Source organism: Equus asinus, chromosome 15 (assembly GCF_041296235.1).
Source record: "Equus asinus isolate D_3611 breed Donkey chromosome 15, EquAss-T2T_v2, whole genome shotgun sequence".
NCBI lineage: Eukaryota > Metazoa > Chordata > Mammalia > Perissodactyla > Equidae > Equus > Equus asinus.
The window spans coordinates 38,546,511-38,560,019 of NC_091804.1; the positions used below are offsets into that span (position 1 = coordinate 38,546,511).

A 13,509-nucleotide genomic window follows, 5' to 3' on the forward strand; every position below is an offset into this window, starting at 1 on the left:
TTTTCAGTAGTGCTATTATGGACAGTTTAAAAATACGTATTTTAACGTATTTTCCAACATTTCTTAAATGACTGTATGCTGCTAATTAAAAGCCAAATTTTAGAGAAGAGATTTTATTTATAATATGAATAGAAGCTAAATTTCAACCTAGTGCAAGGCTGTTTCACTAAGGTTTACAGCACGCTAAAACTTTGTTCCTAATTTCCTTTCCAAGGCCACTATTGAACTCTGCAGTACTCACGCAAACGATGCCTCTGCCCTGAGGATTCTTTTTTCTTCCCTGATCCTGATCTCAAAACTGTTCTATAGTTTAAACTTTCAGGTAAGTTTTTGTTTTATTTCTTGCATTTGATTCTTATTCTTTGGTGTCAAATATATAGTTTTTCACTTGATTAAAACTGCCAGCATTGATTTTTCTGAAATTAGTTTTTTTCTTATTCTTCCCATTCTTTATCTGTATACAAATAGTGTTCTGCTTTATTGTAGTTCCTAGAGATGCTAGGGGATTTCTATGGGGAAAAGTAGCATTCTCTTGTATTCCAGTAATTAGGGAACCTTACATCCTAACTCACTGTTTGGAGAATCACTCTGCTATTTTTTCAGAGACACTGAGAGACCACGTTCTCAGGCCTTCCTCTTTTCTTCATTTAAGTGGCTGTTAATGCTGGGGAACCATGCCTTGATTAGAGGTCTCTGCCTAGCTTACTCAAAAAGGCTTTCATTGGAAGCATTTCTGGGAGACAGAAGGCTGAAGGAGGAGGCTTTAGATGGTGTAAGAACCTGGCATTTCAGGAAACATAGCCACAGTGTTATAGCAAAAAATGTCTGGTCACCCTATTGCTACTGAGATAGTGGCCTCCAGTCATTCTTTCTGTTCTTGAGTGATTACTTTAAGACAGAGTTTCAGGACTGAGAAGAGGGTCTTATTGGCATACCTTACTATACTGAGATGCAAGAGGAAGGATCTAGCTTTCTCATTGCTTATAGCCAGAGCCGAGTACCTGAACTTAATCCTTAACAGCAGGACTACACTCACAGTGCTAGGGAGGTCATTCCCCAAAAAGAACAGGTAGAATAGGAGATACGCGGCCCAGTACCCACCTCCATGTTCATTCAGACAGTGGTTTGAGAAATTCTTACTTAAAAGATACCACTGTTTTTTCTTACACCTTCTTTTGATTTCTACTTCCTAGAAATCAGGTAGTATGAGGCTCTTAATAACTTGTTAGACATAGAGGAAGGAGGCATCATCTTTCCCCTTGAGGGGCTTATCCCTCATTAAGAAGGCAGTACTGTGCCACAGCAAATTAGTGACTGTCTGAGACAATAAATCTGAATCGGTGGGCATCTTACAATAAATGCAGTTGTTCAGAAAGGAAAAGGAATATATTGGTAAGTAATGAGTTTTGTAAGTAAAGCCTTCATACAATCTTAGCTGGACCTTGAAGGACTAAGTAGATTTGGATTGGAACAGGAAATAGAGGTGGCATAATTTGTGGTTGAGAGCATACAGAGACAGAAGTCAGAATGGTTTATTTAGCTGCCAGACCTAGCTGGAGCAGAGGATTCTTGTCAAAGTAGGTAATGGTTGGCTCACACTGAGAAGTGTGGACTCGAGTCTGAAGGCATGTGGAAGATATTTAGCATGGTGGGTAAAACGTATTAAAATAGCATACTTATTATTTCAATCAAAAGGCTCCAGTCAGCATTTATTCTTTAGGATCTCCCTGAATTCTTTGAAGATAATATGGAGACTTGGATGAACAACTTCCATACCCTCTTGACTTTAGATAATAAGCTTCTACAAACTGATGTAAGTATTGTTTAAAATGTTTCCTGATAGCCTTTTTTTTAATTTAAGAATTATTTGAAATATAATGTCACTTATATCTCAATTTAAAGAAATGTAAAAAAAAATTGAGTACCTTCTGAAAACATTGGAAGACAGTTAATTAGATTTCAGAAAATGAAATAAAATTATCTAAGAACATTTAGCATGCTGGTTCCTTAAAAATTATTTATTCTTTGCATTGTTGATAGGTGAAATTCTAAGAATGCAAGTAATATTTGATTATATGGGATGTTCCATATTTGGCTACTTGTAGTATACAGAATTACTCTTATTGTGGGCCTAGCTTAGGTTACAATTTATGGATAAGGCTATTTCATTTCATTATTGAGAGGAAGGCCTCGGTGTATTCACATTGTGAACATTTATAAAAGAGAAAATTATTTGTCATTGAAGATATTAAGAAAACTTAAACCTCTGTAATAATCACTTTTTAAAAAGTCATCCACACTATGGGAAAGAGGGAACATGATGAAACTTTGTAATGTGTGAAAATTTCTGACTTGGATTTTGTAATGCGTGCTTTTCAACGTAAGCACTTACTCTGTTTCTCATTTGCTTATTAATATATTTATGATCTACTTCTTACCCAAGAAACAAACTTTTTGTGAGCTGTTTTCAGTGATTAATAAATAAGAAGTATTTCATCTTTCACTTATTTGAAAGACTAGGTGAGGAGATTGACAGTGACATAGATGTGGTTTCAACACTTGGCTTTGGATTTAAATTTTTAAAGAGTTAGTTCAGGAATTACAGCTACTCTCCATGTTTATGGTAGCATTAAAGTTGTACGTTTGAGTTTTCTGTTTTCTCTTATGTGAGGATGAAGAGGAAGCAGGTTTATTGGAGCTCTTGAAGTCTCAGATTTGTGATAATGCTGCACTCTATGCACAAAAGTATGATGAAGAATTTCAACGGTACCTGCCTCGTTTTGTCACAGCCATCTGGAATTTATTAGTTACAACAGGTCAAGAGGTTAAATATGACTTGGTAAGATAATGGTAGAGACAATAACTCAGACATTCCCTCCCTACCTCCCCCAAGAAATAAACGATTCAATCTTGCTTTTAAAAATATGCTTATTGTTGTGTTTTATTCCAGTTAGTAAGTAATGCAATTCAGTTTCTCGCTTCTGTTTGTGAGAGACCTCACTACAAAAATCTATTTGAAGACCAGAATACGCTGACGAGTATCTGTGAAAAGGTTATTGTGCCTAACATGGAATTTAGAGGTAATTATGGCAAAGTGTTCTTTCTGTTGCTTTTTATAACTTAGTCTAATTTGTGTGTGTGTGAGGAAGATTGGCGCTGATCTTCCTCTTTTTGCTTGAGGCAAGATTGTCGCTGAGTTAACATCTGTGCCTGTCTTCCTCTATTTTGTATGTGGGACGCCGCCACAGTGTGGGCTTGATAAGTGGTGCTAGGTCTGTGCCCGGGAATCGAACTTGTGAAACCCAGGCCACCGAAGTGGAGTGTGCAAACTTAACCACTATGCCAGTGGGCCTGCCCCAGTCTAATTTTTTTTATTGCTAAAGAAACTTCGTAGGCCATTTATTGCCTATTTTCTAAACCAAGACCAAAAAACGTGGTATAAAAGGCATTTGTGAAATGAGTTCTGCTGTGATGAACTTTGTTGTGTACTCTGGAGGTTTTTTCATGGAAATATTGAATAAGACTTTAAAAATTGTGTTATGTTGAGAAGAAAGTAAACTAGCCAGGATCTCAACTTAGGGAAAGAGTTTTGTTTTGTTTGATTTATTATTTCACCAAGGCAAATAGCTGTTTTTAAACAGTTGACTTGAAACTAGAAGTGATTGAAAACTTTTAAATACAGAGTTGAAACTCACTTTGTGCTTAAGGTTAAGATAGTCCTAAGGGCCTGGACTTGTTTTCTGTTTTTTTTTTTTTTTTAAGATTTTATTTTTCCTTTTTCTCTGCCAAGCCCCCTGGTACATAGTGGTATATTTTTAGTTGTGGGTCCTTCTAGTTGTGGCACGTGGGATTCTGCCTCAGCATGGCTTGAGGAGCGGTGCCATGTCCGCGCCCAGGATTCGAACCAGCGAAACCCTGGGCCGCCGAAGTGGAGCTCGCAAACTTAACCACTCGGCCATGGGGCTGGCCCCGCTAAGGACCTGTATTTGTATACAAAATGTCTTCCTTACAGTTGGGAAGAGCAAGTAGTAAACATGGAAGGAATTGTGTTCCATATCAAAGCAGTTAGTAGATCGGTGGTTCTCAAATTATCAGACTGAAATAAAATGAGGAAATAAAGGAAAATATAATATGAAGTTTTATTTCCTTTTTTGTTTTCATAAAAGTATATTTACTTAAAGGACAGATCTTTATGCTGATCTTGCCCGTCGTACTCTTTTTGGTATTGAAATGACTTTTATGAAATAATGGTGATTATAGTTGTTAGGTTGTTTGTTTTAATGTCTTTTGGCAAAATAAAAAGTTGGCATCACTAGATTGGTCCCTGTCACTCACTTTTCAAAGTTGATGGTGAAGTACAATTCTGGGGACGCCATCACATTAGAGCAAGTGAACCTGTGTCACAGCTGTGTGAATTATCTATTACCTGACCTTTTGGGTAGTATTTGCTGCTCTAAGTAATGATTAAGAGTAAATGAAGTCGTCATTTGTTGGGAAAGAACACTTTGCTGTAAAACATGGCAATTCTGCATATTCTTCTGCATACTCAGCTGTAGAAGTCTAATTTGTCCTACCTTTGAGGGCTTATCTGAAATGTCAGTTCTCTTTGCAGCTGCTGATGAGGAGGCCTTTGAAGATAACTCTGAGGAGTACATAAGAAGAGATTTGGAAGGATCTGGTATGTGTTTTGGTTTTTTACTGTTAGTCTCTCAGCAAGCCGATTTTAAGGCTGCTCTCTTCCTAGTAAATATGGGAGGAGGGGAGTTAGAATGAGTGTGTCATTTCAGCTGGCTTTCACGGGAGAACTGTTTTCCTTCTTGAACTTCTACAGCCTGAAAAGCAGCTCTTATATGAGCTATGTCAGAGCGTCAAAAGTTGAATCATTTGTCTTCTTTTTTTTAGGTACTTACTAGTGTTTATGATACTAATATGTCCTTTTTAGTTTCTTTCTGATTTTGTGTTTCTTGTGAAAAAAATGTTCTTTTTATTGTTTATGTGCTGACAGCAAACAGATGGCAGTTTGTTTACTTATAAACTCGGTCACTTGTTTGGTGGTTGTTTCTTTCTCCCATGATATGTTTCCCTTTGATTTTATAGATATTGATACTAGACGCAGGGCTGCTTGTGATCTAGTACGAGGATTATGCAAGTTTTTTGAGGGACCCGTGACAGGAATCTTCTCTGGTTATGTTAATTCCATGCTGCAGGAATATGCAAAAAATCCGTCTGTCAACTGGAAACACAAAGATGCGGCCATTTACCTGGTGACATCTTTGGCATCAAAAGCCCAAACACAGAAGGTGAATCTTTTCACTATAGTTTTGTTTCTAAAAGAAACTTGTTGGTATCCACAGAAGTTAAAAAGAAGTAATTTATTTCCGATGAGACAGCCTACTCTGCTAGATAACCTGTTCTGATAAGAATTCATATAGTCTCCAAAGATGACTTTATGTCGATGGATTAATAAGCACCTAAATTTCTCATGGACCGAAACTGGCAGATGCCACACTTTTTCCCTCAGCTGAGACTCAGTGTATAAAATGTTCTGAACTTAAATTTAGCTGTTCTTTAATTTGGGGAAGTTTCTTTATGGTCTATTAAAATAGTCTTGTTTTATATTTAAGCAGTTGGTGTTTTGAAGTGTTCCTCTCCACCTGCTTTTCTAAAGTTACCTAAATTTCCGATGTGGTAGATATATATAGGAATTTCATGTTAGTTTACCCTGTTCCAAATTTGTTTTTCAGCATGGAATTACACAAGCAAATGAACTTGTAAACCTGACTGAGTTCTTTGTGAGTCACATTCTGCCTGATTTAAAATCAGCTAATGGTGAGTTTTATGAAATTTTTTGATACAACGTAGTATACCCACAAGTTTTATTTGCATTGTTATTTTATACTACAAAATAAATAACATTATGGCAAAAGTCATAATAGGGCTCTATCTCATCATGATCCTCAAGAAATTGGCTCCTCTCCTTGTTGAAGTTATTTCTTTTATTGAATAAATTCTCACATGGCTTCTCCAGATGTTGCCCAGGTAAAATTGACTTTCTATAAAGAAAAAGTTGCTTGTTTATAAGGAAAGCAGGAACAAGTAAGGCTTAATTGTAACTCAGCTTTGTTATCCTGATATATAGTCTAGGAATTACATTTTGGTTTTCTTTTCCTTCTCATTTGAAAAATGAACTCTTTAAAATTGGAGTAAATTAAAGTACCTGAATGATAAATATTAAGGATAATTTCCCATGTTTATGAAAGTAGGGATGTGTGTGTGTATCCATCCCCCTTTTTAAACTTTTTGTATGGAAAATTTAAGTACATTAACAAGGAGAATATTATCATGAACTTCATGTTACTGTCATCCAGTTTCAAGAATTTTTTTTTTATTGAGTTATTGATAGGTTACAATCTTGTGAAATTTCACTTGTACATTAATGTTTCTCAGTCATGTTGTAGGTGCACCACTTCACCCTTTGTGCCCACCCCCCACCCCACCTATCCCCTGGTATCCCCAAAACTGTTCTTAGTCCATAATTTTAAATTCCTCATATGAGTGGAGTCATACACATATTATCCTTCTCTCGCTGACTTATTTCACTTAACATAATTCTCTCAAGGTCCATCCATGTTATTGCAAATGGAATGATTTTGTTCTGTTTTGCAGTGGAGTAGTATTCCATTGTATATATGTACCACATCTTCTTTATCCATTCGTCTGTTGCTGGACACTTAGGTTGCTTCCACGTCTTGGCTATTGTAAACAGTGCTGCAATAAACATTGGGGTGCACAGGACTTTTGGGAGTGCTGACTTCAAGCTCTTTGGATAGATACCCAGTAGTGGGATGGCTGGATCGTATGGTAGTTCTATTTTTAATTTTTTGAGGAATCTCCATACTGTTTTCCATAGTGGCTGCACCAGTTTGCATTCCCACCAGCAGTGTATGAGGGTTCCTTTTTCTCCGCAACCTCTCCAACATTTGTTGCTATTAGTTTTAGATATTTTTGTCATTCTAACAGGTGTAAGGTGATATCTTAGTGTAGTTTTGATTTGCATTTCCCTGATGATCAGTGATGATGAGCATCTTTTCATGTGCCTATTGGCCATCAGTATATCTTCTTTGGAGAAATGTCTGTTCATGTCTCCAGCCCATTTTTTGATTGGGTTGTTTGATGTTTTTTTGTTGAGTTGCGAGAGTTCTTTATATATTATGGATATTAAGCCTTTGTCAGATATATGACTTGCAAATATTTTTTCCCAGTTAGTGGGTTGTTTTTTTGTTTCAATCCTGTTTTCATTTGCCTTGAAGAAGCTTTTTAATCTGATGAGGTCCCATTTGTTTATTCTTTCTATTGTTTCCTTTCTCTGAGAAGGCATGGTGTCCGAAAAGATCCTTTTAATACTGATGTCAAAGAGTGGACTGCCTACGTTTTCTTCCAGAAGCCTCATGGTTTCAGGTCTCACCTTTAAGTCTTTGATCCATTTTGAGTTTATTTTGGTGAATGGTGAAAAAGAATGGTCAATTTTCATTCTTTTACATGTGGCTTTCCAGTTTTCCCAGCACCATTTATTGAAAAGACTTTCTTTTCTCCATTGTATGCCCTCAGCTCCTTTGTCAAAGATAAGCTGTCCATAGATGTGTGTTTTATTTCTGGGCTTTCAATTCTGTTCCATTGATCTGTGCACCTGTTTTTGTACCAGTACCCTGCTGTTTGGATTACTGTAGCTTTGTAGTATGTTTTGAAGTCAGGGATTGTGATGCCTCCCGTTTTGTTCTTTTTTCTCAGGATTGCTTTAGAAATTCGGGGTCTTTTGTTGCCCCATATGAATTTTAGGATTCTTTGTTCTAATTCTGTAAAGAATGTCATTGGGATTCTGATTGGGATGGCGTTGAATCTGTAGATTGCTTTAGGTAGAACGGACATTTTAACTATGTTTATTCTTCCAATCCATGTACATGGAATGTCTTTCCATCTCCTTATGTCGTCATCCAATTCTCTCAGAAAGGCCTTGTAATTTTCATTATATAGGTCCTTCACTTCCTTAGTTAAATTTACCCCAAGGTATTTTATTCTTTTTGTTGCGATTGTGAATGGTATTGTATTCTTGAGTTCTTTTTCTGTTGGTTCATTACTGGAGTATAGAAATGCTACTGATTTATGCAAATTGATTTTATACCCTGCAATTTTGCTGTAGTTGTTGATTACTTCTAAGAGTTTTCCAATGGATTCTTTGGGGTTTTCTATATATAAGATCATGTCATCTGCAAACAGCGAGAGTTTCACTTCTTCCCTCCCTATTTGGATTCCTTTTATTCCTTTTTCTTGCCTGATTGCTCTGGCCAGGACCTCCAGTACTATGTTAAATGAGAGTGGTGATAGAGGGCATCCTTGTCTCGTTCCTGTTTTCAGGGGGATGGCGTTCAGTTTTTGCCCATTGAGTATGATGTTGGCTATGGGTTTGTCGTATATGGCCTTTATTATGTTGAGGTAGTTTCCTTCTATGCCCATTTTGTTCAGAGTTTTTATCATAAATGGCTGTTGGATCTTGTCAAATGCCTTCTCTGCATCTATTGAGATGATCATGTGGTTTTCATTCCTCAGTTTGTTGATGTGGTGTATCACGTTGATTGATTTGCAGATGTTGAACCATCCCTGTGTCCCTGGTATGAATCCCACCTGATCATGATGTATGATTCTTTTGATGAATTGCTGAATTCTGGTTGCCAAAATTTTGTTTAGAATTTTTGCATCTATGTTCATCAGTGATATTGGCCTGTAGTTCTCTTTTTTCGTGGTGTCCTTGTCAGGTTTTGGTATCAGCGTGATGTTGGCCTCATAGAATGTGTTAGGAAGTGTTCCATCTTCCCTAATTTTTTGGAATAGCTTGAAAAGGATAGGTATTAAATCCTCTCTGAAAGTTTGGTAGAATTCCCCAGGAAAGCCATCTGGTCCTGGGGTTTTATTCTTTGGGATGTTTTTGATTGCTGTTTCAATCTCTTTCCTTGTGATTGGTCTGTTCAAATTGTCTGCCTCTTCTTGAGTGAGCTTTGGGAGATTGTAGGAGTCCAAGAATTTATCCGTTTCCTCTAGGTTATCCATTCTGTTGGCATATAGTTTTTTGTAGTATTCTCTTATAATCTGTTGTATTTCTGCAGAGTCTGTTGTTATTTCTCCTCGCTCATTTCTGATTTTGTTTATTTGAGCTTTCTCCCTTTTTTTCTTTGTAAGTCTGGCTAGTGGTTTGTCAATTTTATTTATCTTCTCAAAAAACCAGCTCTTTGTCTCATTGATCCTTTCTACTGCCTTTTTCGTTTCAGTAGTATTTATTCCTGCTCTGATTTTTATTATTTCTCTCCTTCTGCTGACTTTGGGCTTCATTTGTTCTTTTTTCTCTAGTTCAGTTAGGTGTGCTTTAAGGTTGCTTATTTGGGATTTTTCTTGTTTGTTAAGATGTGCCTGTATTGCGATGAATTTTCCTCTTAATACAGCTTTTGCTGTATCCCATATGAGTTGGTATGGTATGCTGTCATTTTCATTTGTTTCCAGGTATTTTTTTACTTCTTCTTTAATTCCTTCAATGATCCATTGCTTGTTCAGTAGTGTGTTGTTTAGTCTCCACATCTTTGTGCCTTTCTCAGCTTTTTTCTTGTAATTAATTTCTAGCCTTATAGCACTATGATCTGAGAAGATGATTGTTATTATGTCAATTTTTTTAAATTTGTAGAGGCTTGCCTTGTTTCCCAACATATGGTCTATCCTAGAGAATGTTCCATGTGCACTTGAGAAGAATGTGTATTCAGCTCCTTCAGGGTGGAGTGATCTATATATGTCTATTAAGTCCAATTGTTTTAGTTTTTCATTCAGCTCCACTATTTCCTTGTTGATTTTCTGTCTGGATGATCTGTCCATTGATGTGAGTGGGGTGTTGAGGTCCCCTACTATTATTGTGTTGTTTTTAACATCTTCCTTTAGGTCTGTTAATAGTTGCTTTATGAATCTTGGTGCTCCTGTGTTGGGTGCATAGATATTTATAAGCGTTATTTCTTCTTGATGAAGTGTCCCTTTGATCATTATATATTGTCCCTCTGTCTCTCTCTCTACCTGTCTTATTTTGAAATCCACTTGGTCTGATATGAGAATTGCAACACCTGCCATTTTTTCCTTGTTATTTGCTTGAAGTATTGTCCTCCACCCCTTCACCCTGAGTCTGTGTTTGTCCTTGGGGCTGAGGTGTGTTTCCTGGAGGCAACAAATTGTTGGATCGTGTTCTTTAATCCATTTTGCCACTCTGTGTCTTTTTATTGGAGAGTTCAATCCGTTCACATTGAGAGTGATTATTGATGCATGTGGACTTAGTGCTGTTAATCTGTTGCTCATTATCTTGTTTTCCTGCGTTTCTTTTCCTGTTTGCTTTAGACTACCCATTTAATACTGCAATTTCTTATGCTGGGTTTCTTAGATTTTTCCTTATTTATGATTTGTGACTCTGTTCTGTACTTTATTTTAGTGTTTCCCTTGAAGTTTGTATTTAGAATCTCGTGTATAATATAGTCTATTCTCTGGTGGTCTCTTACTTACTTGACCAATACTGATTTAGACCCTTTGCTCTTCCCCTCCTAAATAATTATTTTCATTTTTTATTCCAACTCGTCTTATTAATTGGTAGTTAGAGTGCTAAGATTGTCCTTGTTTTGGTAGTTTCCTTACCTTTACCCTAATGCTATAATTGAATATTTGCTATCCTGTTCTGGTTCTATCCACCGGTCTCCCTAGTCTGTGGATTGTGTCCCCTTTCTCCCTTTTTTCTTTTTTCAGGTATGAGAGCCTTGAGGACTTCTTGTAATGGAGGGCTTTTAGTTACAAATTCCCTTAACTTTTGTTTGTCTGGAAAAGATTTAATTTCTCCCTCATATCTGAAGGAAATTCTTGTTAGATAGAGTATTCTTGGCTGAAGACTTTTATCCTTTAAAGCTTTGAATATGTCACTCCACTCTCTCCTAGCTTGTAGGGTTTCTGTAGAGAAATCCGCTGACAGTCTGATAGGGGCTCCTTTATAGGTTATTCTCTTTTTTTTTTTCTTATCTTTCCTTTTTGCCAACTTTACTACTATGTGCCGTGGGGTAGCTCTTTTTACATTGACAAATCTAGGAGATCTAAAACCCTTCTCTACACACATTTCTCCGTCGATCCCTAGATTTGGGAAGTTCTCTTCAATAATTTCGTTAAGCACACTTTCTGCTCCATTTTCCTTTTCCATATTCTCGGGAATTCCTATGATCCTTATGTTCTTACTCCTCATTGAATCCATTATCTCTCGGAGATTTTCCTCATTTTTTTTAATTCTTAGTTCTCTTTCTTCCTCTGTCTGGTGCCATTCAGCCTGTCTGTCCTCGATTATGCTAATTTTCTCCTCTATGTTGTCTACTCGGGCATTCAGGGAATCCGTATTCTGTTTTATCTGGTCCATTGTGTTTTCCATCTCAAGTAATTCTGTTTGATTCTTCTTTATGATTTCAATCTCTTTTGTGAAGTAACTCCAGAACTCAGCTTGTTTCTCTATCTTTCTCTCTACCTCATTGAGTTTTTTGATTATAGCTGCTCTGAACTCATTATCACTTAGTTTACCTAATTCCAAGTCCTCAGGACTTAATTCTGTGTTTTTATTGTTTTCCTTCTGGTCTTGGGCTTCTATAAATTGCTGGATGGTAGAGGAGCGGTTTTTTCTCGTGGTGGTAGAATTCAGTTGCAGTTACAGCCTGTCGCCACTAGATGGGGGTCGAGAGCGGCGTGTTAGCTCTCCGCCTTAGGGCAAGATGGCTGCGCCCACTGGCTTTGCTGGGGGGGAGGGGCTGTTACTCACACGCGCCGGTCTGGGTTCAGATCAGTTCTGTTCTCTGGTCTCCCAAGGCCCTTGGTTTATGGGGTCCCCGCGGATGGAAGCTTTCCCCCCCATCAGCGGGTCTCCACTGAATCAGCGGCAGGAGTCCTGGATGATCCCCCGGTCACGCGGCTCCTCCCCCCCTCCTTCCCGACATGCGCCGCCGCCATCGCAGGCTCTAGGGGAGGGAGCGATGTTCTCTCCTACCGTTCCAGCGCCTCCGAGGCTGTAAGCAAGGTTTATGATCTCCGCCTTCTTGGCATTGTAGGTCTCTAACGAGCTGGCATTATGTTTATTCTCTGAAATTCAGTTCTTCCAATCTTTTGTTGTATTTTGGAGGGGAGAGAATCCCGGGTCAGCTCACCCTGTCATTTTGCTCCGCCCCCTCCAGTTTCAAGAATTTTTAACCATTGCCCAGTATTCTCTACTCTTTTCACTAAATTATTTTCCCACCACTAGAGCAATTTGAAGGAAATCCCAGCCAGAGAGATGCTGTTGATTCAGAATAGCTTCAGGTCGGGAGAAGACGATATAGTCATTAGTTCATGGTCCAAATCATTTTTATTCAGTTGTATAAGTAATACATGTTTGTTTGTGATGAAATGTAAAGGTAAGGGAAAAAAATAAAATTACTTATAATCTTAGCAGAATTAGTAGCTACATAGTAGATGATTTTATAGTTAAGTAAGCTTCAATTGCGTGACATTTTGGTTATCAAAACGATGTTTTAAAAATCTGATAATGTTATCACCAGTTTGGGAGTAACAGCCCTTAGCACTTAAATAACTGTGACTTTTTATTTTTAATAGTGAATGAATTTCCTGTTCTTAAAGCTGATGGCATCAAATACATCATGATTTTTAGGAATCAAGTAAGTAGCTTTCCATTTATGTTACATGCCATTAAATCTCTTAAGAGTTTTATTGTATACCAGTGTCTCTTCCTTTTACTGTGTGGTCATAGTTAACATCCACATCTAGTAAAATTAACAACTCCTTAAGAATGTATAATTCGAGACCATGTTTAGTTTTCCTCACTTGTTTCAAAGACTTTTCATTTTATCTTGTTCCTCTATTCCCTGTTTCAAAATTGGTAAATCTGGGGAGCCTAATTAGATTTTGCTCCCTTGGGCGGGGGCAAGAATTTGTCACAGATATGCTTTGTTTCATTTCATTAGGACATACTCAATGTCTGGTTGTCCACTGTTAGTTACGATGTTAAGGGTGATCAGTGGATTCAGGTGAAGAAGAATTTTCCATCATTGACATGTTTTTTAATTGAGGTATACTTAATAAAACCTTGACCACTTTAGAATGTACACATAAGTGGTTTTTAGTGTACTCTTTCTTTTGTGCAACCACCACTGCCTCTTACATGATTTAATTACCAGTTTTTATGGGAAAAACAGGATAAATGTTTGTACAGTTTTTCCTTGAATCAGTTTTCACAGTAATGAGTTAGGGCCTTACCAACCTCCAAAGATGACAAATGAGAGTTTTTTTGACACTCTGGTTGTTCGGTCTTTGGCCAGTAGGCTCCTGTGTCTTCTTGACATAAACTTAGTAGCCTTTAATAGCTTCCCTTTCATACATGGCAAAATATTCCAAGTTGATGGTGTACATTTCATA

The 13,509-nt window shown here is 37.4% G+C and overlaps 1 protein-coding gene across 4 annotated transcripts in view; it reads left to right on the plus strand.

The window, feature by feature from the left end:
• Window positions 1-13,509, plus strand: part of CSE1L (chromosome segregation 1 like) — a 46,319-nt gene that overhangs the window by 17,486 nt on the left and 15,324 nt on the right. For all 4 annotated transcript variants that reach the window (XM_044748164.2, XM_014832869.3, XM_044748166.2 and 1 more), the window contains 8 exons: window positions 215-322; window positions 1,721-1,813; window positions 2,672-2,839; window positions 2,951-3,080; window positions 4,613-4,678; window positions 5,098-5,300; window positions 5,745-5,829; window positions 12,691-12,752. In XM_044748164.2, the coding sequence (XP_044604099.1) occupies window positions 215-322; window positions 1,721-1,813; window positions 2,672-2,839; window positions 2,951-3,080; window positions 4,613-4,678; window positions 5,098-5,300; window positions 5,745-5,829; window positions 12,691-12,752 (915 nt within the window). The remainder of the gene's footprint in view (window positions 1-214; window positions 323-1,720; window positions 1,814-2,671; window positions 2,840-2,950; window positions 3,081-4,612; window positions 4,679-5,097; window positions 5,301-5,744; window positions 5,830-12,690; window positions 12,753-13,509) is intronic.